The sequence below is a fragment of the Rhinatrema bivittatum genome, chromosome 6 (genome assembly GCF_901001135.1).
Source record: "Rhinatrema bivittatum chromosome 6, aRhiBiv1.1, whole genome shotgun sequence".
Taxonomy (NCBI): domain Eukaryota; kingdom Metazoa; phylum Chordata; class Amphibia; order Gymnophiona; family Rhinatrematidae; genus Rhinatrema; species Rhinatrema bivittatum.
Window position 1 is genome coordinate 58,808,823 of NC_042620.1, and position 27,828 is coordinate 58,836,650.

Genomic DNA, 27,828 nt, shown 5'->3' on the forward strand with positions numbered 1-27,828 from the left:
ATTACTATCAAGGACAGGTACCCCCTGCCGTTAATTTCTGAACTGATCGATAGGCTCCAAGGAGCCAAGATATTCTCCAAATTAGACCTTAAAGGAGCTTACAACTTGGTGCATATTCGTAAAGGAGATGAATGGAAGACTGCTTTTAATACCCGCGATGAACACTTGAAATATTTTGTCATGCTTTTTGGTTTGAGTAAAGCACCTGCAGTCTTTCAAAATATGATGAACGACATCTTAAGGGACTTACTTTATCAATGCGTAGCAGTATATCTCGATGATATATTGATCTTCTCTCAAGATCTGCAAATTAATCAGGAGGATGTCAAGAAAGTTTTAAGACGCCTGTGTGAGTACCATCTATACGCAAAGCTTGAAAAGTGCAAATTCCACAAGGAGTCTGTACCCTTCCTGGGATACATTGTTTCTAAGAATGGGTTTCAGATGGACCCCAAGCAATTAGAAAGTATCCAGGACTGGCCCCAACCTACAGGCCTGAAGGCACTGTGCCACTTCTTGGGCTTCACCAATTACTATTGATCTTTTATTAAAAACTACTCATCACTGACAGTCCCTCTAACTGCTATGACCAAGAAGGGAGCCAATCCCGCCAATTGGTCTCCAGAAGCCATATCAGCCTTTCTGACATTCAAAGAGGCTTTTCAAAAGAAGCCATGCCTCTGCCATCCTGACCCACATCGTCCATTCATCGTTGAGATTGACACATCTGATGTTGGTGTTGGAGTGGTTTTAAGCCAGTATAATGAATCTAATGTGCTCCATCCTTACTCCTTCTTCTCAAGGTGGTTCTCGCCTGCCAAAAGAAATTATGGAATCGGAGACAAAGAGATACTCGCAATCAAGCTGGCCTTTGAAGAGTGGTGCCCTTGGCTGGAAGGCGCACAACACCAAATAGTAGTGTACACCGATCACAAGAATTTGGAGTACCTCAGACATGCTCAACGACTCAGTCACCGTCAAGCAAGATGGTCTCTGTTCTTTAACAGATTTGACTTCCTTCTGAAGTATTGTCCAAGAGAGAAGAACACTCGGGTCCGTCTGGCTGTCCATCCAGGACAGAGTCATACCCTAGCTATGTTACAACAGTACTACTGATGGCCAACCATGAAAAAGGACATTCAAGCTTACGTGGGTTCTTGTGCTGTCTGTGACAAGCAAAAAACTACCAACTGGACATTCTTGGGGGTTGTTACAACCTCTACCATCACCGGATGAACCCTGGACACATATAGCAATGGATTTCATGGTACATCTGCCACCATCTAATGGAAACAACACCATTTGGGTCACAGTTGACCGCTTCACCAAAATGGCACATTTTGTAGCATTACCAGGATTACCCTCTGCTACGGAATTAGCAAAACTCTTTATTAAACACATCTTACACCTTCATGGGATGCCTAAGCCTATCCTATCCAACAGAGGAGTACAATTTACTGCAAAGTTTTGGAGAGCTTTATGTCAACAATTTGACATTGCCTTGGACTTAACCTCCGCTTACCATTCTCAGTCTAATGGTCAGACAGAGAGAATGAATAGAACGCTGAAACAATTTATATGATCCTATGTCGATTCAAGGCAGTACAATTGGGCTGAATTGCTGCCTTGGGCAGAATTTGCTATTGCCTCTCATCCTGCTACTTCTACGGGGTCTTCTCCCTTCCAGCTCATCTACAGATGACAACCGCTGCCTCCTCTGCCAATTCCACTATCAGTGGCTTCTCCTGCTGCACAGACTACTGCAGCAGAGCTATCTCAACTTTGGAAGCTAATGAAGGAGCTACTCCTCAAGGCAGGACAGAAAGCAAAAAGAACCTATGATGCTCATTATCGAAAGGCACCATGGTTTCAGCCTGGAGACAAAGTCTGGTTAAGTACCAAGTATCTTCACCTAAAACTTCCTTCAGCACATTTTTCTCCTCGCTATGTTGGACCCTTTGCTATACTTTGGCAATTAGGGAATCTGATGTACAGTTTGAAACTACCAAAATATTGTTCCACACATTTTTCATTTCTGAGAGTTAAATCCTTCCCCCTCCCATATACTGCCTATGGACATCATAATCTTAAATCCAGCTTGAAGACTGAAGCAGAGAAATAATGATACCAAAAGATAAGGAGCAGTTTTGCAGGCATGCAAAGCATTGGCTATCAAGGGTAAGACCAAAAATCAGCAAGTACCATAGGGGAATGTGATTTGGACAGAAGCTCCAAGATAGCTGAAGTGGGAAATAACTGTCCCAGACAGAAGTAAGGCTATTTGGTTGATCCTATCAATAGCATTTGTTTCTTTGAGCACCTAGAGTGATATGAAGGGTACAAGGAGAGTTCAGTAAGTGTGCAAAGCAGCAGATGATCAGGGCAAGACCAAACGATATCAAGTACCATGAGGGAAACAAATTTGAAAATAATCTTTAACACATTTGGAGTTGGGGATGCCTATGTTATGGCCAGTAAGCTGAAACTGTGAATGGCTCATTAAATCAGTTATGGTTTCATCTGTCACTTGTATAACTGGGTGATTGTAGAGATAGTACATGTTAATGGGCACTAACCCCCAACACACAGTGCATAGAAAGTTATCAAAGCCCCCAAGCTATACAGTGCAGAAAATCACAAACAATATAAAAACATTAAAACCTCCACGGAATTCAGTATGGGGAACTGCAATCAGTACAAATATGTCAAAACTCACAAGGCATGGAAAGCAGTCCATCACAAACAGTAAAAAATGTCAAACCACCAAGGCATGGAATATGGTCCATTAAAAACTGCATAAATGTGTCTAAAATACCAAGGCATGGTAAGTGGTGAATAGCAAACAGTATAAAGACATGAAACCCAACAAGGCATTGAGTTAGGTGAATCACAAGCAAGGAATTAGGTGAATCATAAGCAGCACAAAAGTATCTAAACCACCAAAGTATGGCATGCAGTTAATAATAAACAACACAAAGACATCTAAACTACAAAGACATGGAGTATGATGAAACACAAAGATCAGATAGGTAGCTAGACCACCAAGATACATAGTAAATAATAAAATATCACACTGATGTCTAAAAAGCCAAGGCATACAGTGCAAGGAACCACAGCCAGCACAAAGGCATAGACAGGCCTTGACAGCAAAATGGAAAAGCATAAAAGACGTAGGGTGAAAGGAGAATCTTGTATTTTTTTCTTTTTACACATTTATTTAATTGGGAAACAACATGCCAATGTAACAAACAAACAGGGTGTGATAAAAAGAAGAACCATAAAATAGGTGTTGCAAGAGAAGAAGCATATATATCTATATCTATGCTATCTATCTAGATAGATATAGATAGATATAGCTATCTATGTATATATGTTTATATATATATATATATTCTGGTGAATCAAAGTCCTTGCTGGGAGTTTTCCATCTGACCTGGGATTTTTCCATCTGACCCAGGATTTAAAACACCATCATCTAGTGGAGTTGTCATTAGGACAGTTTTGTCAATTATAAGAACCAAAGTTTTTTTGATCTGATCTAGGTTCTGCCATATTTTTGTTTGGTGATGTTACCAAATGATTTGATCTATTATTTCCAAATCTCAATTAAGGGTAACTCATGTAGTTTTGAGGGAATTTTCTGATACAAATTCTTAAAATTGCAACTTACTGTATGAAAGTTTTAACACATGTGTCTATGTGCACTTTAGTTAGTGACTGATTGAGTACTCTTGCATATATGTACAATTAACATTGTATTTTGTCTCTTCAAGCCATGTTGATACATTGCTGCTTGTGGGAGGTATTTCTGCAATCTCTTTAATGGCAACATTTTAACTTATACATTGTCTATTAGAGCCAGTCCTCATAAAAATACATTATATCCATTCAACATGAGTTGGAGCTACTGCTGATAAAGCAGAGTGTGCATTAGTGAATAGAATTTCATGTGTTTAGTAGTAGAGTGTTTATGTTTTTCTAACAAGTTTATACAAGTTGTGTTTAGTTTATGTATGTACTGTGAATTATTGTGCTATGTATAATCTAATTTTCTCTTTGCTCTTTTTTAATTAACAATTTAATAATAAAGACTTTTAAACATTTTCCACATTTATCATTAGTGCTTTTTTTCCCCAAGTGGGGTGTTTTTTAGTTGTGTTTTATGAACACTTTATTTTGTATACACAAAGCCCGTGTTCTGTTTTATATATGTTATATTAAAGAATGCAAGGAAGCCTCAGTACCTTTGCTGCACAAATATTGTATACACGAACATAAACACCAAATAAAAAAACCTCTTCTTATGATTTCAAAAACTTTAAGCAAACAACAAATTTATTTTTATTAAAATGTTATTGAGATCCCACCTAGCTAAAATCACCCCCCATAAGCACACATACTCAGACACACATACTCCCTCCTATTTAGAAACTGAGCCCTCCAATAAAGAAACAAAATATCGCTTATAATGATGAAACAAAATATATCACCCTTAAAAGCGCAAATTCTATAAAACACAGTAACATTCTAGGGGGCGGATTATAAGAGCCCTGCTCGCCTAAATCCGCCCAAATCCGGGCGGATTTAGGCGAGCAGGGCCCTGCACGCCGGTGAGCCTATTTTACATAGGCCTACCGGCGCGCGCAGAGCCCCGGGACTCACGTAAGTCCTGGGGTTTTCTGAGGGGGGCGTGTCGGGGGCGTGCCGGGGGCGGGCCCGAATCGCGCGGCGTTTTCGGGGCGTGTCGGGAGCGTTCCGGGGGCGGGCGTGGCTACGGCCAGGGGTGGTCTGGGGGCATGGCCGCGCCCCCCGGACCTGCCCCCAGGTCGCGTCCCGGCGCGCTAGCGGCCCGCTGGCACGCGGGGATTTACGTCTCCCTCCGGGAGGCGTAAATCCCCCAACAAAGGTAAGGGGGGGGGTTTAGACAGGGCCGGGTGGGTGGGTTAGGTAGGGGAAGGAGGGGAAGGTGAGGGGAGGGCAAAAGAAAGTTCCCTCCGAGGCCGCTCCGATTTCGGAGCGGCCTCGGAGGGAACGGGGGTAGGCTGCACGGCTCGGCGCGCGCCGGCTATACGGAATTGATAGCCTTGCGCGCGCCGATCCAGGATTTTAGCGGATACACGCGGCTACACACGTATCTACTAAACTCCCGCATACTTTTGCTTGCGCCTGATGCGCCAGCAAAAGTACGCCAAATCGCGCGGTTTGAAAATCTACCCCTATATGTATGTCCCTCCTATAAAAAATTATAGATATGTAAACATTTTTGTCCACAGAGAACAAAAGATTCAAATCATATATAAAATAAAATACCCCCAAATACACCCAACAAACACATTTGGGGGGGGGGAGGAATTAGGCTGAGATTCATACAGAAAGCAACACAGAGGCACCAAAACTCCCATGCTGTTATATAGTATGCATAGCAGCTAAGTATATTAACAGCATGCCCCTAAGGTTATACACCTGAGACATGATAGGTGGAGCAGAAGCAGCAAGAACCTCTAAGGTTGTACATCTAGGGTCTGACAGGCAGGAATATAACAATTCGCTGAGAACTTTCAGTCTGCATCCTTCATGCCAAATTTCAACCAAATCCTTACAGTAGTTACTGAGTTCCAACATGCATATGGGTAAATGGACAGAAAGGCAAACTCACAATCAATAACCATTATAGCATTAGCAAAACATACCAAATAACATTAATTTTAAATTACTTTTCATAAAATTTTGCCATTCATGCTATTTTACTTGTATGAGAACGTGATAAGTTTTTAAAATGTATATATATTTTGACAGTTTAAATAAAACATGTGCCATTAAATCTTGTGCAAGAAAGCAAAACTGATGATTTCTCATGAAATCATGAATTGAACAATTTTGCAAATTCAAATATGTGTACACATAATAATTAAATGACATGTTTGCAAACACTTGACTCTATTTATCAAAGCCCATTAATGTTAAAATGACTACATGTTTTGCACATAATTTTGTGAAAACTCTATTAATGTGTGCATTAAAATGATAAAATCAGCTATTAATGCTCTGATTTTAGTATTTGACAAATAGGCCATTTGGAATGTTAACATTAGGGATGTGCAGAGGGACGCCATACTTTGCATTCGGGATTCGTATTTGTCGGGGGGCAGATACGTTGCATTTGACAAGGGGGGCCCCCGATAAGTTCATGTGTTAATTCTTACTTGTTTCCCTGCTAAAATTGAATTAACTACAACCCCCCACTCTCCTGACCCCCCCCCCCCCAAGACTTACCAAAACTCCCTGGTGCTCCAGCGGGGGGTCCGGGAGCCATCTCCTGCACTCACACCCTCCGCTGCTTGTATTCAAAATGGTGCCAATAGCCTTTGACCTTACTATGTCACAGGGGCTAATGGTGCCATTGGTCGGCCCCTGTCACATGGTAGGAGAAATGGATGGCTGGCACCATCTTTTGCTCCTACCATGTGACAGGGGCTGACCAATGGCACCAGCAGCCCCTGTGACATAGTGAGGGCAAAGGCTATCGGCACCATTTTGATTACCGGCAGCCAATGGCCCGAGTGCAGGAGATCGCTCCTGGACCCCGCTGGACCACCAGGGAGTTTTGGTAAGTCTTGGGGGGGTCAGGAAGGTTGTTTAAATTCACTCCTTTTGACAGACGAATAATTCAGCGAAGATTTGTTGTTTCGCTTCCCCATGAATACAATGAATATGGCCCTAAACATTACAGACTACCAATACGCTGGAAATGAATGCACAACCCTAGTTAACATTCAGATACTTATACAAAGCTTAAGAATCAAATTTACTCATATAATCCTCCTTTTCTTTAGGAACATAAGAAAATGTCATACTGGGTCAGACCAAGGGTCCATCAAGCCCAGCATCCTGTTTCCAACAGTGGCCAATCCAGGCCATAAGAACCTGGCAAGTACCCAAAAACTAAGTCTATTCCATGTTACCATTGCTAATGGCAGTGGTTATTCTCTAAGTGAACTTAATAGCAGGTAATGGACTTCTCCTCCAAGAACTTATCCAATCCTTTTTTTAAACACAGCTATACTAACTGCACTAACCACATCCTCTGGCAACAAATTCCAGAGTTTAATTGTGCGTTGAGTAAAAAAGAACTTTCTCCGATTAGTTTTAAATGTGCCCCATGCTAACTTCATGGAGTGCCCCCTAGTCTTTCTAGTATCTGAAAGAGTAAATAACCGATTCACATCTACCCATTCTAGACCTCTCATAATTTTAAACATCTCTATCATATCCCCCCTCAGCCGTCTCTTCTCCAAGCTGAAAATTCCTAACCTCTTTAGTCTTTCCACATAGGGGAGTTGTTCCATTCCCCCTTATCATTTTGGTAGCCCTTCTCTGTACCTTCTCCATCACAATTATATCTTTTTTGAGATGTGGCAACCAGAATTGTACACAGTATTCAAGGTGCGGTCTCACCATGGAGTGATACAGAGGCATTATGACATTTTCCGTTTTATTCACCATTCCTTTTCTAATAATTCCCAACATTCTGTTTGCTTTTTTGACTGCCGCAGCACACTGAACTGACAATTTCAATGTGTTATCCACTATGACGCCTAGATCTCTTTCTTGGGTTGTAGCACCTAATATGGAACCCAACATTGTGTAATTATAGCATGGGTTATTTTCCCTATATGCATCACCTTGCACTTATCCACATAAAATTTCATCTGCCATTTGGATGCCCAATTTTCCAGTCTCACAAGGTCTTCCTGCAATTTATCACAATCTCCTTGTGATTTAACTACTCTGAACAATTTTGTGTCATCTGCAAATTTGATTATCTAACTCGTCGTATTTCTTTCCAGATCATTTATAAATATATTGAAAAGTAAGGGTCCCAATAAAGATCCCTGAGGCACTCCACTGTCCACTCCCTTCCACTGAGAAAATTGTCCATTCAATCCTACTCTCTGTTTCCTGTCTTTTAGCCAGTTTGCAATCCACGAAAGGACATCGCCACCTATCCCATGACTTTTTACTTTTCCTAGAAGACTCTCATGAGGAACTTTGTCAAATGCCTTCTGAAAATCCAAGTATACTACATCTACCGGTTCACCTTTATCCACATGTTTATTAATGCCTTCAAAAAAGTGAAGCAGATTTGTGAGGCAAGACTTGCCTTGGGTAAAGCCATGCTGACTTTGTTCCATTAAACCATGTCTTTCTATATGTTCTGTGATTTTGATGTTTAGAACACTTTCCACTATTTTTCCTGGCACTGAAGTCAGGCTAACCAGTCTGTAGTTTCCCAGATAGCCCCTGGAGCCCTTTTTAAATACTGGGGTTACATTTGCTATCCTCCAGTCTTCAGGTACAATGGATGATTTTAATGATAAGTTACAAATTTTTACTAATAGGTCTGAAATTTCATTTTTTAGTTCCTTCAGAACTCTGGGGTGTATTCCATCTGGTCCAGGTGATTTACTACTCTTTAGTTTGTCAATCAGGCTACCACATCTTCTAGGTTCACCGTGATTTGATTCAGTCCATCTGAATCATTACCCATGAAAACCTTCTCCATTACAGGTACCTCCCCAACATCCTCTTCAGTAAACACCGAAGCAAATAAATCATTTAATCTTTCCGCGATGGCCTTATCTTCTCTAGGTGCCCCTTTAACCCCTCGGTCATCTAACGGTCTAACTGACTCCCTCACATTCTTTCTGCTTCGGATATATTTTAAAAAATGTTTACTGTGAGTTTTTGCCTCTACAGCCAACTTCTTTTCAAATTCTCTCTTAGCCTGTCTTATCAATGTCTTATATTTAACTTGCCAATGTTTATGCTTTATCCTATTTTCTTCTCTTGGTTCCTTCTTCCAATTTTTGAATGAAGATCTTTTGGCTAAAATAGCTTTTTTCATCTCCCCTTTTAACCATGCCGGTAATCATTTTGCCTTCTTTCCACCTTTCTTAATGTGTGGAATACATCTAGCCTGTGCTTCTAGAATGGTATTTTTTAACAATGCCCATGCCTCTTGGGCATTTTTTACATTTGTAGCTACTCCTTTCAGTTTTTTTCTAACAATTTTTCTCATTTTATCAAAGTTTCCCTTTTGAAAGTTTAGCATGAGAGCCTTGGGTTTGCACACTGTTCCTCTTCCAGTCATTAAATCAAATTTGATCATATTATGATCACTATTGCCAAGCTGCCCCACCACCGTTACCTCTCTCACCAAGTCCTGTGCTCCACTGAGAATTAGATCTAAAATTGCTCCCTCTCTCGTCGTTACCTGAACCAATTGCTCCATAAAGCTATCAGTCAAGTCATTTGTAAGGGACACTCAACAAACAAATAAATAATGTGCTACAAATTCTATCATTATTAGTTCCTATGCTATACATGACACATTATTAGTGTCAATTGATATTATGTATTCTACAGTACATTGCATCATTAGATAACTAAGAACAGTTTGGTAGACTTCCTGTGTGCCTATTTTTATGCAGACAAAATATGATTCCTCAAAATGACTTTCATAGATCAGAATTACATTTATCATATCTTTAACAAGTTGCATATAATTGTATACAAACATTAATTTGTCTTACCAACTAAGATTAGCAATTTACATTTATTTTACTTACCTGCATAGAAGTCTATGCCCACTGCAAATGAGGTTCCTGAGATGGGCATCAGAGCATCCAGTCTGTCATTTGGATCGAGAGGTATACCTCTGATCCCTTCATGAACAGAATACATAAGAAAAGATTCCACACCTACATAAGATAAAATAATTCATAGATTAGCAATAGAGTATCATTTTCAGTATACACTAAATAGATTTGCAAAATAGAATACAAAATAAGTTAGCATCCTTCTTATGAAGAACTAAATTAAAAACTCTAACATCTTCATTAGTCTTTGACAGCCTTACTCAGAGTTTTCTTAGTGTGTATTAAAGGTTTTTCTGAAATATCACTCATATTTATTTGTAAACATGCATATTCATGGGAATACCTCAGATCTAGTTTTCTTTAATTACGTATTCACACTTTGTAAACTAAAATGGATAGGAAAATAAATATCCAAAATAAGAAATGAGGAACACAAGCCTCACAGAATAGAATCAATTTAAAAAGATTGAGTTGCCTGCTGTTTCAATGGGATTGTAATCCATATTTTGGGTATACAAATGCATGTAAAGTTTTTATTCAGATTAAAGCAGTCCAGATAAGAAGTACTGAATCAAAATTGTCAAGTCCCCTGACACATGTGTGTTTCACAGAAATGCTGCATCTGGAGGGACAGAGAACTGCATGAAGAACAATGTTTCAAAGGTTCAGCATTTCTGCATAACACGGTTGTGTAGGGGGACTGACCCATTTTGACTCTGTACTTACTGCTTGAACTGCTTTAACCTGAATAAATACTTTACAAGTAATTGTATTCCCAATGTATTGGATAATAATTAGGGATGTGAATTGTTTTTCTAATGAATTGAAATATCGTATGATATTTCTAAATTCTTTAATATATTGGGCAAAAAAGAAATGATCACTTTTCCCCCCGAATTTTCGTAAAACTTGTTTTTCGGGTTAGTGTGCGCTAATGGGAGTTAGCACGCGCTAACTCATGTTAGCGCGTGCTAACAAAAATCTGTTTATTTTTGTTATTTTTTGTTACTTTTTGCTATTTTTGTTAGCGTTCGCTAACATGAGTTAGCGCGCACTAACCCGAAAAACGATTTTTCACTAAAAATAAAAATGGGGATCCGCGGGAAAACAAGATTTTCCCACAGCCAGACAAACCCGAAAGCGGGAACGATCGAGCACCCGATTCACATTCCTAATTATAATCCCTTTTTAAACTGGAGGCACCTCACTCTTTTTTGATTGATAGGAAGATAAAAATGACAGAAGTATATATTATTAAAAATTATCTACTGTAATTTTCTCACAAAACATTATGATTTCAGATTATTAGTGATATTTGTTTTTTACTTTGTATAATAGTAGAGTGCCATTTATCCAGAATAGTTGGGATAAAAAAAATTCAGGACAATGGAAATTCCAGTTAATGAGATAAAATAATTTAAGATAAAGGGAGAGTATTTTTCCTAGGTAATGGATTATATGAAGCCAAAAGCTTATTAATGAATCAAGATTTTACCATATAATGGATTATAGCCCAGAATCCACAATTTTTCAGTAATGAGTTTCTGCTGAATAGATATTCAGCTGAACAGTGTCCTATTGTACTTGCACAGTGCCAGTACAATACCCTAATTTCTCTATGGATGAGGATACAAAACAGCCCTACATGATGAGAGATGTCACTGACTGTGCCAGCACAGACTAATCATGATCTTCCATAACTCCAATCCTTCCAGAAAGTATTTTGGAGCATGTGCAATAGAGTTCGCATGCTGAGATAGCCGTCACATTCCTCAGTTTAAATTTTCCGCTGGCTAGTACAGATGCATTTCTTAGATCTTCTTCAGAGTTTGCCATGAAAGCGCAGTTGTAGAGTATTATCTTCAGCAAAATGAAGTTTTCACCAAAAGATAAGGCATGATTTAAGTTATGCCAAAAATGTAAAAGAAAAATGGAAACACAGGATTTGCACAAGGTGTGCATCCACTGCCTGGGACATGATCACTACCTGATAAAATGTGGTCGATGTGGGCATATGTCTCTCAAAGCCCTAAATATAGGTATTATAAAAATAAAATAAAAATAAATACCTTCCACTAAAGCATCATCATTCTCCATCAAGGGAGTCTAGTGGATCACATAAGCAGCTCATTACAGACTCAAACACTGCTCCATCATCATCAAGTCAAAATTGAAAGTCCCTCAAGAAGGACCGTGGTATAAAATCCTCACATAAAGGGTCAAAATCAAGATCTAAAAAGCATGTGATTATTTCATTGCATTTGACAACTTAAAAAATGATGACAACATACATGCCGAGGTCAGTATCAGCACTGAATCCAATGGCACTGTCACCGGCACCAAAAACAAAGGGCCATCCGTCGGTGCCTAAATAGATGGCATCAACGTCTGCACCAAGATCAGGCGAAATGTTGTTAGTGCAGAGACCAACTGGATCATCAATGGCACCAGTACTGATGGCACTGACATCTGCACCAGAGGCAATAACATTGATATCAGTGCTATTGCATAATATCATGAGGATTATAAAGAAAGACCAATATCCCAGCATCCCATGATTTCTAGGTTCATGAAGGGACTGTTCAAATTAAAGCCTACAATTAAACCTTCCTTTCCTCAATGGGACCTCAATTTAGTTCTGGATATGCTCACAAAGTCACTTTTTAAGCCAATCGATGAAACCACGCTGTAAATTCTAACCTGAAAGACTCTATTTTTTGTACTGATTACTTCAGCAAGAAAAATTTGTGAAATTCAAGCGCTAGTAACTTACTCACCTTACACATAACTTACACACAACTTTTTCCAGATAAAGCGTGTGCATCACTAGGTCTTAAATAGGGCCTGTGGCAGGAACCTAGCCACGGCCCCGCATGATGACATCAGCAGAAGCTCCGGTACTTAAGCCCGGGCTCTGCTTCCTAGGATTGCCTTTGCAACAGGTCTCCTCGCTGTACTCGTTGCCTCCTAGAGATTTGCCTCCTTTCTAGTTCCTGATACTTGCTAACTCCTGTTCCTGGTTTCCTTGTTCCTGTGTTCCTAATCTTCAACCTATCCTCGGATTGCTTCCCCGGACCTTGATTTTGCTTCGCCTGACCATGCCATTGACTCTCTCCAAGCCCGGACCTCTGCTTCGCCTGACCATGCCGTTGACTCTCTCCAAGCCCGGACCTCTGCTTTACTTGACCACGCCATTGACGCTCTCCAGACCCAGACCTCTGCATTGCTTAACTACATTCTTGACTCTCTCCTCATCCAGACCTTAGCCTTGCTTGCCACTGCTTCTAGATTGCTGCTGGCCCTGACTCCAGTTTTCCCTATGATGCCTCTCCAGTCTACGTCCTGGACTTGGCCTGTTCGGGCTTCGGCCTGTTCTTGCTCGGGCTCCCCCTGTCTGACTTTGGTTCTATTGGCACCCAGGTCTCCAGGACTCTGCCTCATCCAGTACAGATTATTACTCTCCTCTGTTGCTGCCTCTGTTGTGGGCCTCTGTTGTGTCATTGTCGATCCTTCCATCGACGATGACACATGGAGGCTCACCTAACTCCAGCTGGCCCCGGTACCCAAAGACTCAACCCACGTGGAACAAGGGCTGGTATTGGTGAAGCACCAGCCGGCCTCCGTCCATCAGCCCTCTCCGCCTGCCGACGGTGGGGACCCATAGGATCCATTCTACAGGTTGCGTCAACCCCACCTCGGCCCAATGGTCCACCTCCAGCGCAACATGTCCCAGTTCTCCTAGCATGACATATCTGCAGAAAAAGATCCACGTGGTCCATAGAGCCTGCCTAGCAAGCTTTATATATTTATTATTTTAATGTATTTATTTGTATTCAATTTAATATAGTAATTGTTGCTCCATGTAAGATACTCCTGTGCCTTCTTTTAAGGCAGTAACTGCCACTCTTTGCAGATTACCACAATCCAGTTTACCCCCATATCTTCATTTCCATCCTTTAGCCACGAGGGATCCTTTGTGCTTAACCCATTCTCTTTTGGATTCCATTACAGTTGTCGAATTAACTATAATAACATAATAAATGATGTCAGAAAAAGACCCAAGTGCCTGAACACATGATGGAGCAAAGACATTTTGGATAATATCAGTGGCCAGCCCAATGCCTAGGGGGCGATCTGGGTCCCACTATACTACCAGGGACCACATTAGGCTACCAGAGAATACCTAGACCACCAGGTATGACTGAGGGGGGTGAGCTAGGATGGGTATGGGGCTGGGGAGCTATTAGAATAAGGGTGTGTGCCTTAAAATGGAGGGATTTGGATTGAGGATAACTTTTCTTGAATCAGACGGGCTTGGTAAGGGGGTGGGACATCACCACTCAACAGTAAATTCTATTTTTTTTAAACTTTGTCCTCTACTGTTTTGCCCGGGAGGTAGACCCTTGGCCTAGTACAGGATTGGTAGGCTCCTTCGTTGGACCCAGAAAGCACCTGCCACCAGGAGGCGGAGCACAAGAGGAGACAGAGGCTAGCTGGAGCTTCGCCACAAGCAACCCTAGGTACCGCCGGGTTGAGCCCTTGGGTACCTGGGCCACCTGGTCTTAGGTGGGCCTCACAGGATCTCCTTGATAGGAAGTTCAGGGGTGTGCCCACCACAATCAAGGGTGCGCAGTCGACTCTTAGGCCGGAAGTCCTGGGTGCCTGAGAAGGCCAGAAGAGTGTCTCTGAATGTGTAGCGAGGATCAGGGACAGGTTCAAGGAAGCGTGGTCAGCCAATTCAGGGGTCAGAGCCAATAATCAGCCCATGGATATTCAGGCAGAGCAGAGGTCAGTTACCAGTAGTCAGTCTGTGGGTAGTCATCCAAAGCTGGGGTCAAGTTCTAGGAGGCAGTCAGACATGGTCAGTTCCAGGCAGCATGCAGACGTGGTCATAGAAGCAGGCAGAAGGTCAGAGGCAAGCAGCAGTCAGACAAGGTCGTAGAAGCAGGCAGAAGATCAGAGGCAGGCAGCGGTCAAACGTAGTCAAGGAAAGCCGAGGTCAGTACCGAGAAGACAGTCTGAAGGTACTACCTGGGGAGACGAGGAGACAAGGGTTGCTGGAACAGAAGGATGCTGGAACAGGACACTGGAGCAGCACTGGAACGAGACTGGAACAAAGGCTGGAACGAGACTGGAACACAGACTGGAACGCAGAGGCAAACTAGAAACACTCACGGTGTCGACCCGATTGCCAAGGCAAGGATCAAGGGAATGAGCCCTGCCTTAAATACTGCAAGATGATGACATCATCGGGGAGCATCGGACCTGGGTTTTTTGCGCTAGGGTCTTTAAATGGGATGACATTGGCCGTGCTCGGGCCTAGGGGCAGGGCCGAGGAGCAGGATGACGCGGAGCCGCTGTGAAGCCTGGTTGGGCGAAAGAGAGCAGGGAAGCTGGGGACGCCGTGAACTGGCTGATGTCGCAGAGGAGGTGAGCCCGGTGCTGGTGGATGGAGTAGCGAGGTGAGTGGGGCCAACTGTGCTGTGGAAGCGGCCGGGGAGCGCAACATACTGTGCCATCTCGACAGGTTGTGAGGGTGGAGGGTGAGGATCTAGCCAAACCCCCAGGGGGGCTTTGACACATTGGGTAGGGGGGTGCTTTAGAGCTGCTGCTGGCCTTTTAAGAAGATGATTACAATAGGCAAAAGGAGCCGCCATTGCACAATGTTTTTCCCTTTCACCGTTGCATTTAGTTATGCAGATTTTTTCTCAAGAAAAAATACTACAGGATAGCTGCTGTGGTATTATACCATGAAGGGGAAAATTATTGTGGGAATGGCCCATCAGTGTTATTTCTTTGCCCGTGGTATTTTTTTCCTTCCCATGGTAATATATTGTACCATAATAAATAACCTCGTAAGGGGGTCTTTCATCAAGTCATGTTAGGGCCTTATCGCAGGCATTAGAGCCCTAACGCCTGCGATAATGCCGTAGCTCATGTGATAAAGAACGCGTCCAGGATGCTTATACTCATTTTGAAAATGTATTCAACTGGGAGGAGTTTGGGTGGAATCTGGGCAGAGTAAATGAAAATAAGGGGTGCTTAATGCTGTGTGTGATAGTGTAACGCTGGCTATTGTGTCATTTAACACCTGAAATAACTACACCTTTTTTCTTGGTGTTATGTTGTGCGTTATGGCTGAGATAGGATTTGTGATATTTATCGGGCAGGGATGGGAGAGGGGAGAGGGGAGAGGGAGGGGAAGGGGAGGAGAGAGAGGGAGGGAGAGAGAACCTCTGGGGAGGTACACATATTAGTCAACTTTTTATACCACTCTAAGAAGGGTCATTCTGAACTTGGGGAGAGGTTTTATTGGTGGGCTAGGTTTTAGGAGGCAGTTTTACATGCACAGTCAGAGGTACGAACAGCACAGTAGACCCACCAGGAAGCTGAAGCTAGTCAAGAGTACAGTGTACAATTCTCATCTTTGTGTACCTTTCGTCACTTCAAATCACATAAAACCTTTCCTGAAGACTACTGTGTTGTTTGTATCTCTGACTGTGTATATAGAACCTAGCCCACCACCAAAACAACACCCCAAGTTGCTAGTGGCCCCTCTTACAGTGGTATAAATAATTTTATTATATGAGAGCCTTATAAAGAGTCTCCCTCTTGCTCTCGCTCTCTCACGCTCGCCTCTCTCTCTCCCTCTCTCATGCCAGCAGGCCTGAAACTTGAGAAAATCCTGTCCGGGTAGGAATGCAGGGTGTGATAAAATAGCTATGTGGTACCAGGAAAATTAGTCTAACCATGCTCTTTTGTTATCATTGGCCTTATTCTTGCGCAATTTATAGCAACATTTTAAATCTAGGCTTAAGTTTGTACTTGTGGCAATGGAGAGTGAAACACTTTTAGCTAGCTAAAGTGAGGCATTCTCACAAGCATGTTTAGGTAGGGGGGAGTAAAACAGTAGACATTCATTCAATTTTAAAGTATATGCACACTGTTTGCCCCCACTCATCAACCCACACAAATAGCATGTGCATAAGAATGCAGGTAGTTTGAAGTGTTTGCACTTCATGGTTGATAATTTTCAAAGGGAAACCATTCAGATGGTTCCTTTTGAGAAGTGGCTGCAATATACATAGACAAATAGTCCTCACATATATTATAATCAAAACAGTTATATAGTTATAATACAGAATAGTTTACTAAGACATAAATATTTAATATGAGACAATAGTTTTTAAAGTCTTTTAGTACTAGAATAGCAGTAGATGATAGGCATCAGAAATGTCTAGAAAAAAAAGGGCTTTGTACCTTGACATGACATACGATTTTTTTTAAGGTTGTATCCAGCTGTACACCTGCAAGTCCTTGTACTTTCAGATGTTGGCAAGCAAAGTTGGGAACATCCACCATTGTTTAGTTGACAAGAATTACTTCCAACTGTATGAAAACACAAAGGGAAAAAAAATCAGCAATAGTTCCATAGAGTGGAGAATACCATACATTGCCACTTATCTGCCATTTCACAGAATCAGACAGAATAATAAATAATTATTAGGAATAAATTATGTAAATTGTCAGCGGGGTAAACGAATGAATCTTCTAATGTAATAAAATGGGAGATGAACAGAAGATTTTTCTATGTATTAAATAATCAGGTTCATCAAGGAGAATTCTTAATTAAATTCCCATATAATGCCCCGTCTCTCAACCAACAATGCTGCAGAATTTGTATTCTTAAGAACTGAACCTCAACTTCATCCCAGTATTTCTTGATGCTATTATATTGTCACTTTCTTTTTTTCCAAAATAATTTTTATTGCAATTTTTAAAACAGAGGTTAGCAGCAAGGAAAACAAGATATAACAAGAAATGTTCTTAATTTTGATCCAGAACTGCATATAGGAAAATGTCAGTAAATGCACCTGTTTTGCAATGTTGTACCTCCTCTACTTTGAACAGTTTTACATATTTTTCTTTTGGAAGGTTTCTATGAATTTATATCTCTCATACATTTTCCTTGAATTTCTTCTGTTTTGAGTACAATATAGAAATTTGTTTTGCTCTATTAACCTATTCATGCTGTGAATCTGATTATCCTACATAACACACTAATAAAATGTATTTGGGCAAATTTTAAAAATTTCCAACTTGCTGACTTCCATGAATGAATATGTGTGAGAGATGTATGAGCTAGCTAGATTTTAATTGTCTAGATAGATGTTTATGTACATTTGGTTTGAATGAATATATACATTGTGGGGTAGATTTTAAAAGGTGCGCGCAGGAGTAGATTTGTTCGTGCAACCCAGCGCGAACAAATCTACTCCCGATTTTATAACATGCGCGCGCTGCCGCAAGCATGTTATAAAATACGGGGTCGGCGCACACAAGGCTGTGCAAAATCGGCAGCCTGTGTGCACCGAGCCACGCAGCCATCCTCCGTTCCCTCCGAGGCCGCTCCGAAATCAGAGCAGCCTTGAAGGGAACTTTCCTTCCAGCCACCCCACCTTCCCCTCCCTTCCCCTGTCTAACCCACCCCTCAGCCCTTACTAATTCCCCCCACCTTTATTTTACAAGTTACGCTTCCCGAGGCAGGCATAACTTGCGCATGCCGGCTGGCTGCCAGCGTGCCATGTTCCGGTCCGGAGGCCACAGCCACGCCCCCAGAACACCCCTGGGCCAGAACCACGCCCACATCCCCACCCCGGAACGCCCCCGATGATGCGCCAGCTGCAACATGCCCCCAACACGGCCCTGACATGCCCCCCCCGGAAAGCCCCGGGACTTACACACGTCCTGGGGCTTGCATGCGCCGCCGAGCCTACGCGCTTAACCCTTTGAAAATCTGCCCCTGTATTTGTAAATGTGATATTTTCTCTATGTGTGTTATTGATTAATAGATAGAGAAATCTTTGATTGAATCCCTTTGTTTTGTGATACCATATAAGTGCTTTGTAGCATAGATAACAGAAAATAAAGAACAATTGGCCCATCCACTGATCCTAGTTATTCCAATCCACACTGCTAAGGATATATCATAGCTGCCAGCTGTAGAAGCATCTAAGACATCACTCCTTCTCCAAGTCAGTTTTGTTGTTTTCTTCTTTGGTTCTCAGCTATCTTGGGCAGAGAAGCATTACTAGTTCCCCATACCCACCCCATTTCTTACTGCAGAACTTTGCAATCATTTAAACAACTACAAAAACCAATGAGTCCCTTGTCCAAACATCCAGCTATTAAGGTTTTTATGACCTTTCTAACAGGTACTAAGCCACCACCAACCAGGCAGCATCAAACCAGTTGGTTTCTGAGGAGTTTAAGCCTATTGATTCCAACTCAGTTACAAGTTGATAGATCATGTTTTCTTTATCAGCATCTTGTTTATTTTCTTATCTTGCTGAACTGTAGCTGGTGAAAATCAACCTGCTGGCATTGAACCACTGATGATGGATTTTTATAGTAGTTCACAGAGGATGCCATTAGATAAGTTTGTACCCATCATTTTAGTCAACTTATCACAGGAATAGAGTTCAATTAACTATTTAAGGTGGAAAGTTATTTTGGAATATTTACTGCAACCAAAATATGCATACTATTATCTTAAAGGTGGATTTTAAAAGCTCTACGTGTGCCAAAGCCAGGAGATACACACTGAAATCTGACTGGCATGTACCATGTGGATTTAAAAAAAGTGAAAGAGTACATGCGTATCTCCCGGTCTGTGCAGAATTTTTTTTTTTAGCAAAAAAAGGATGGAGCCTGGGTGTAGTCTGGGTGGAGCATTGGCTGTTCCTAGACTTCCCAATGAAATCTGTGCATAAGTATTTACGTGCACAAGTGTGCACCAGGGTCCCTATCCGCTAAGTTTTTTCTGCTATGGATGTTGTGTAACTAATAATACAAAAAAACCCCAAAAAACTGAGGCTAGTTAATGAGGTTTTAAGGGTTCGAGCTAAAGGGATAAAGGGGAGGCTTATTGAGTAGGTGGGGTAGGAAGTCATATCTTTTAACTGGGTGAACTGGGAACGACTGGGGAAACTGGTAATTGTGTAGGCACTCATATTTACCAAAATCCCCCCACTTACGTGGTAAAGGAAGCATTTGCAGGCACATGCGTGCATCCATATAGAATTATGCATACATGTATGCAGAAACAACTTATTTTATATCATGTATGCATAAAAAAGTGAATTTTAGGACCCACACACATGTGTCAACATGCGCGTGGTTCCCGGCGTGTGCACATGGACTGCTGATTTTATAACATGTGCACACCAAACCACGCATGTTATAAAATCCACTACCAGTGAGAATCGTGTGCCGACATGATAGGGCCTTTCCCCAGTTCCCTCCCAATTCTGCTACAATAATGGAGTGGACTGGGAGGGAACTTCCTAAACCCCCTACCTACCCTACCTGCCTTTCCCCCTATCTTCCCCAACCCCTAAAACCCCTCTATTTATTTTTTTTTGTATCAAAACTTATCTGCTCTCCAGAGCAGTAGTAAGTTGCACGGGCCAGCCAGCAGCTGTGTGTGCTTCAGTGTCCCAGCTCACCCATGCCCCACCCAGACCCCACCCTCGGCCCTTCCTTGCCTGCCCCTATTTTTGCTTCAGGTTTTTCCGTGCAAACGTGCATGGCCATGGCGCTTTGAAAATGCACGCACCATGCGCGCATCCTGGGCACGCGCATATCTTCCTGTATTGGCATGCACCAACCTTTTAAAATTAGGCCGATAATGCATATATTATAAAGTGGCCGCATCCATTAGAGCGAGCCAGTATACGCACGACTGTTTAAATGTCACCATCTCCCTATGGAGGGTGAAATAAGTAAAATTATCATATACAGTTATTTTTTTAGGTTGCCAGCAATAACTGACCAAAATTATTGCCTGTGAGTACATTATCTCTAAAATGATTGCATAATATATATTGAATCTTGTCTCTCAAATTTATCTGGCATGCTATGTAAAAAAGGGATTTTCATTTTAAATGTGTACTTATACACCAATACATTTAAAGTAGTTGTGCAGATCACCAGGTTTAAATTGAAACCTGGTATGAAGATCTCATTAAATATTATTTTTTAGAAATTATTAAATCTAATATTTGTTAAATGGGGCACGATGGAACTGATATAGCAATATCACTGCTTACGAGAAGCAGCAGGGACTCTTGCTAAGTGACAGATGAGCAACTCAATCATGTAGTTACACTAAAGAAGCCAATTAATAAACAAAGCCTTCTATTAAAATGAAAACAAATATTTCATGTTGTCCTCTCCTCCACTATATATTTATAATAATTTATATTAAAAAAGTTAATAATAATACAGGACTTCTTAAATCTGTTCTGGTGACTCCATAGTTAGTCATATTTTCAGGGTAAACATAGGGGCAGATTTTCAAAGCCTATGCACGTAAATCCTGGTGGATTTACGTGCATAGGGGAGTTTACACGCACCGAGCCTATTTTGCATAGGCACGGTGATGCGCGCAAGCCCCAGGATGCGTGCAATTCCCAGGGCTTGAAAAAATGGGGAAGGCGTGGGTGGGGCGGGGTGGTCCGGGGGCAGGGTGTGGGCATGGCCAAAGGCCTCTCCACTGAAGCTGGGCCTGGGGATCGTGCACCGCCTGGCATGCGCGCGAAACCTACCCCTGCCCGGAGGCAGGTGAAAATAACAAAGCAAAGGTGAGGGAGGAATTTAGGTAGGGCTGGGGGGGAGGGTTAGGTAGGGGAAGGGAGGGAAAGGTGGGGGCCTCAGAGGGAACGGAGGAAAGCTGCGCGACTCGGCACGCGCAAGTTGCACAATTTTGCAATCCCTTGCGCGCACAGACCCTGTATTTTATAACATGCGCGCCATTTTGATCCTTATTTACTGGCATTTTAAATATCATCCTTAACAAAGGAGTGCATTCTATGACAAGAACAGGGAAAATCTTGCCTCACTAATCAGCTTCATTTTTGAAGGGGTTAATAAACAATGCTGATCCAGTGGATGTAGTGTATTTGTATTTTAAGAAGGTGTTTGACAACCTGCCCCATGGGAGGCTCCTGAGAAAATTAAAAAGTCAAGCGATAAGAGTTAATGTCCTGTTGTGGATTGCAAAATGATTAAAAGATAGGAAATAGAGAGTAGGACTAACTGGTCAGTTTTCTCAGTGGAGAAGGATAAACAGTAGAGTGCTTCAGGTATATGTACTGGACTGGTGCATTTAATATATTTATAAATGATCTGGAAAGGGGAACAACGAATGAGGTGATCAGATTTACAGCCACTATAAAATTATTCCAAGTTGTTAAATCACAAGCGGATTGTAAAACATTGGAGGAGAATGTTGCAAGACTAGAAAACTTTAAAAGGCAGATAAATTTAATGTGGGCAAGTACAACGTGATGCACATGGGGAAAAGTAACTCACATTGTAGTAGGGATGTGAATCGTTTTTTGACGATTTAAAACAATCGTCATATATATTTTAAATCGTCAAAAATCGTTAGAGCCGCGATACAATAGCAATTCCCCCGATTTATCATCAAAAAATCTTAAATCGGGGGAGGGGGGAGGGTGGGAAAACTGGTACACCAAAACAACCCTAAAACCCACCCTGACCCTTTAAAACAAATCCCCCACCCTCCCGAACCCCCCAAAATGTTTTAAATTACCTGGGGTCCAGTGGGGGGCTCCTGGCGCAATCTCCCGCTCTCGGGCCACGGCTACGTTAACAGAAATGGCGCCGGTGGCCCTTTGCCCTTACCATATGACAGGGCAAAGGTAGCGCGGGCGCCATTTTGGTTCCTGGCACCCGATGTCACGAGTGCAGGAGATCACTCCCGGACCCCCGCTGGACTCCCAGGGACTTTTGGCCAGCTTGGGGGGGCCTCCTGACCCCCACAAGACTTGCCAAAAGTCCAGCAGGGGTCCAGGAGCGATCTCCTGCACTCGTGACATCGGGTGCCAGGAACCAAAATGGCACCGGCGCTACTTTTGCCCTGTCATATGGTAAGAGCAAAGGGCCACTGGCACCATTTCTATTAACGCAGCCATGGCCCGAGAGCGGGAGATCGTGCCGGGACCCCCCCACTGGACCCCAGGTAATTTAAAACAGTTTGGGGGGGGGGGGTTCGGGAGGGTGGGGGATTTGTTTTAAAGGGTCGGGGTTGGTTTTAGGGTTTGTTTTGGTGTGCTGATTTTCCCACCCTCCCCCGATAAAACGATTTTTTAACCAAAAAACCCATGACAATCAGATTCCCCCCCCTCAGCCAAAATCGATCGTTAAGACGATCAATCACACAATTCACATCCCTACATTGTAATTACATGATGTTAGGTTCCATACTAGGATTTAATATCCAGGAAAAGGACCTGGGCATCACAGTGGGCAATACTTTGAAATCCTCAGTTCAGTGTGTGGCAATGAGCAAAAAAGCAAACAGGAATTCTTAGGAAACAAATGGATAAAATAGTGACAAATATCATTATTTATTTATTTATTTATTTATTTAGAGGTTTTTATATACCGCAGTACGTAAAAAGATACATCACCGCGGTTTACAATTAACAAAAATTAGCAACAGGCTTTACAGATAACAGGTATATACGATAACCGGCAGTACAGATAGTAAACCATAAATTAATATAATGTTTTGTTTTTTTTTTTTTGGTGACAAATGTTTATTGAAGTTTTATAACAAAACAACCAAAGTACGTACAATAAGAGTACAAGTTACAATACATGATCAAACCATAGTAAGATAATACACATGTCATGATTGTAACAAAATTCACACAAGTTCAAGACGGAGGAAAATAAAAGAAGAGAACAACAAAAGAAAAAGAGAAACTGAAAAGAAACAAGTAGAGAGAAAGACAAGAGATATAAAGAGAGAAATGAGAAAAAAGAAAAGAAAAAAAAAAAAAAAGAAGAAAAGAAGAGAAGAGATCATCCTATTGATATTATCATGCCAGAGGACAATACACAAGTACAATAGCTAATAAACATTACAATGAAGTGATATAGGCGTCTAATGGTTTCCATACCTGGGACCAGATTCCTAAACGGCCACACTTCACAGCCATAGCCTTCTCATATTGAGTATATAAACAGACAGTATTCCACCACAAATGTTCAGATAGTAATTCACTTCTCTTCCAGTTAGACATAATATTGTGCTGAGCTATAGTTAGTAGAAAATCTACTAATTTGCGATGCGGCAATGAGAGGGTAAGGGACGGATGCGCTCCTTTAAGAATAATTATGGAGTACGATAAGGGGATAGTAAAGTTCATAATATTGGAAATTTTTTCCCAAACCCGCCCCCAAAAAGTTTGGACTAAGGGGCATTCGTACAACATATGTGTTAACGAGGCCTTCAGACCTGAACACGACCAGCACGCATGTGATTCCAATAAGCCGGCTCTATGTAATTTCCATGGAGTCCAGATCGCTTTATGAAGAATAAAAAAAGAAGTTTGTGTCAAGCTGGAAGAAAGTGAAACACGCAGAGAAACATTCCAAATATATGTCCACATTGAGGATGAGATTGGACTACCAATATCCGACTCCCATGTGGAGTGCATCATATGCAATCTATGTTGCGTTCTAAGGTTCTTAATCATTTTATATAAACGGGACGCTAAATGTCCCTTATCCCCCTGTGACTGATAAAAGGCCCATAGGTAAGGTGATTGGTTAAATTGAGCAGTGCGTGTGCTATGAGAATGTATAGTCACTTTTAGTTGTTGCCAAGCATAATATTGAGTGACAGGTAACCCATAACGTTCTGCCAACTGAGAATACGGTATCATGGAACCATTTGTAAAAATGGAGGAGACCAGCCAAATATTACACCGAGACCATATGGGCCAATACGGCGCAGTGCTCCCAATCTGAAGAGACGTGTTACGCCATAAAGGTGCCATCTCAGAGGATCTCCATTCTAAAAAGTGGTCTGGTCTTCTAGAGTCCAATTCAGTAAAGGCTCTATGCAAGGACCTTACAATATGGTTAGCGTTCATGCGAGCAGAAGGAGAGATACCAGGAAAACAGAACAAAGGAAAGGGAGCTAAAACATTCTGTTCAATATTAAGCCATCTGGGAGGAACTGAATCCACTCGCCCAAAATCAAAATAATAATACCCTTGTTGCAATATAAAGGCTAGATGATAAGAATAGAAATCTGGGAAGTTTACTCCACCATTACTCCGAATATTCTTAAGCTTAGAAAGGGCAATTCGTGGGGTTTTGTTGTGCCATAAAAAGCGAACTAGTAGTCTATCTACTTGTTTATAAAACTCAGAGGAAAAAAAAATAGGTATCATGTTCAAGATATACGTGATTTTAGGCGCCAAGACCATCTTAATAGTGTCTAATCTCCCCCACCATGTAAGATGAAGAGGAGACCAGTGTAAAATGTTATCCTTTAACATACGAATAATATTAGATTCACTATGAGTAATAGTGTCTAAGGGGTCCATAAAGAAATAGACGCCCAAATACTTTAGTTTAGAGGATTTGGTCTGAACAGGGAGGGTGGTGAGATCCATAACTGATGCGGAATGATTAAGTGGCAACAGTTCGGTTTTGCTCCAATTTATTTTATATCCAGATAAAGCTGAATATGCGGATATTAGCTCAAATAAGGGTGGTAGTGACTTCTCTGGTTCTTGCATAAATAAGAGAACATCATCAGCATAAGCTGAAAGTTTATACATTTCAGAGCCCACTGAAATACCATGAATCGCAGGGGACTGCCGAATAGCTGATAGGAGAGGTTCCAAAGCCAGGTTAAATAATAGGGGAGAAAGCGGGCAGCCTTGACGCGTGCCCCTGTATAAAGAGAAGGAAGGAGAAATTTGTTGGTTGATATAGAGGAATGCCGTGGGAGAAGTGTATAAATATTGAATCCAGGCAGTAAACACAGGACCAAGGCCATACCATTGTAGTGTGTTCAAAAGAAAGGGCCACTCGACTCGATCAAAAGCTTTTTCAGCGTCTAAAGAGACGGCCACAGATGGAATAAGTGAATGAAAAACTGATTGTTGGATGTGAAGAAAGAGTCTGGTATTGTTAGAGATAAGACGATTCTTAATAAATCCAGATTGATCGGGATCTATCAAGAATCCCAACACTCGAGACAAGCGAGTAGCCAAGATTTTTGTAAAAATTTTATAATCGGTGTTCAGTAACGATATGGGCCGATAATTAGCAGTGTTGGTGTCATCTCGACCTGGCTTTGGAAGTACTACCATACAAGCCTGGGTAAAAGAAACAGAAGAAGAGCCAGGAAGGAGAAAGGTAGAGAAATATTGGTGAAGGCGGGGAACCAGAGTTTTCTGAAAAGAACGATAAAAGTCAGACGTAAATCCATCAGGACCAGGTGCCTTTTTCTGAGCAAGAGAAGTAATCGCCAGTTCAATTTCTGAGGTAGTGATAGGCAGATCAAGAGCGTCCATTTGCTCCTTAGACAAAGTCGGATGTTGGATTGTAGAGAGAAATGCTTGAACCTGCTCTGAAGTTGCTGAAACCTCTGATCGGTATAAAGTAGCGTAAAAGTCTCGAAACGCTTGCAAAATGTCAGTATCGGTGGTCAAGGGAATATGAGAAGAAGACTGTATCTTAATGATCCTTTTTTTTCCCACCCTTTTTTTTAAGTAGGAGGCCAGCAGATGACCACATTTGTTGTTGCCAGCATAGTATTGTGCCTTAGAGTGCGATATGTGCAGCTGTGCCTGTGAGCTGAGGAGTTGATTATACTGGTAGCGAACCTTTATTAAAGCTAGTAAAGACTTAGACGTAGAGCTTTTGATGTGTTCCATTTCCAAAGAAGCGGCTTGCCTCTGAAGAGAGATCAATGTTGCTCTTTGTTTCTGAGCTCGATGGATGGAGTAGCCAATGATTTCACCACGGATGGTGGCTTTAAAAGCATCCCATAGTGTAGTTGCCGTAACATCTTCTGTAGAATTAGTTTGAAAATATTCCAAAATTATTTTGTCTATTAAGGTCATAAATTCAGGTTCTTCCAGTAAAGCCGAGTTAAATCGCCACTGCCGTTGAACACTGATAGGGTGTACAAGGGTACAGGTAATAGATACAGCTGCATGATCAGAGACCAAAATAGGATTAATCTCTGCCTTGAGAATTCGTGAGAGCAGAGATTTAGCAATTAGAAAAAAATCAATGCGCGAATAAGAAGAATGAGGCGCAGAAAAAAAAAAGTATAATCCCTACCAGTCGGGTTTATCATGCGCCAAGGGTCTGTAAGACCATAGGTCGTTAGCAGATGTTGTAAAGTCCGAGTGGATTTAGAGACGGTGTATCTAGCTTCGGATTTCTTGTCTAGGAGTGGGTCCATTGGTTGATTGAAATCTCCCCCCACTATACATGGGGAGGAGTCCAACTGAAGCAAGAGAGCAAAAGTGGCTTGAAAAAAACATGAATCATCCACATTGGGCGCATATATATTGAGAATATTGAAAAATTCATTTTGAATAGTAAGGTGCACCATATTCCATCTGCCTTCTGGATCCGCTAGATGATGAGAAACGGTTGCTATCAGACTCTTATGAATAAGAATAGCGGTTCCCCTTTTCTTCTTGACAGCAGGACTAAAAAAAACTTGTCCCACCCATTGCTGCCGGAGTTTGAGCGATTCAGATGCATTTAAGTGCGTCTCCTGCAATAGAGCTATGTCTGTTTTCAGCGTTTGCAAATAAGTGAGGATCTTCCTCCGCTTGATAGGATGAGTAAAACCATTGACGTTTAATGATACCAGGTTGAAAGAGTTGATTACTGAAGCCATTATAGAGTATGATTATGTGCCGCAGTTACACCATAGTGTATGTCCTTCTGGGTCATGTAATATACCAGCATTGTATGAGAGTCAAAAAGAAAAACTAAGGAGAGAATCAGTCCTGAAAGATGAAGAGAACAAAAAAGTAGAAAATAAAACATTTGTAGTACAAAAAGTAAATGGATCATGCCTAAAGGGTAGTGTTAAATGCACACCACCACAGTGAGAGACCAAAATGAGCCTCGAGGCAGACCAAGATTTAGCCCACTTCCCTCGCTCTGAAAGGAGGAGTTCACAACATGTCAGGACGAATGAATATGGAGTTAAATATTCCATAACAGTGATCGGTCAATGGTTCATAGTATAAAAAAAAGGGAAAACAGAAAATCAGGTGAGTATGCCGCTGTAATGAAGGAGAAAAAA

At 41.6% G+C, this 27,828-nt stretch overlaps 1 protein-coding gene across 1 annotated transcript in view; it reads right to left on the minus strand.

Moving 5' to 3' along the window:
- The window catches only part of LRP1B (LDL receptor related protein 1B), a 3,516,099-nt gene that overhangs the window by 1,046,728 nt on the left and 2,441,543 nt on the right, over window positions 1-27,828 (minus strand). Inside the window, 2 exon segments of the mRNA XM_029607894.1 lie at window positions 9,630-9,761; window positions 16,920-17,048. Of these exon segments, the coding sequence (XP_029463754.1) occupies window positions 9,630-9,761; window positions 16,920-17,048 (261 nt within the window).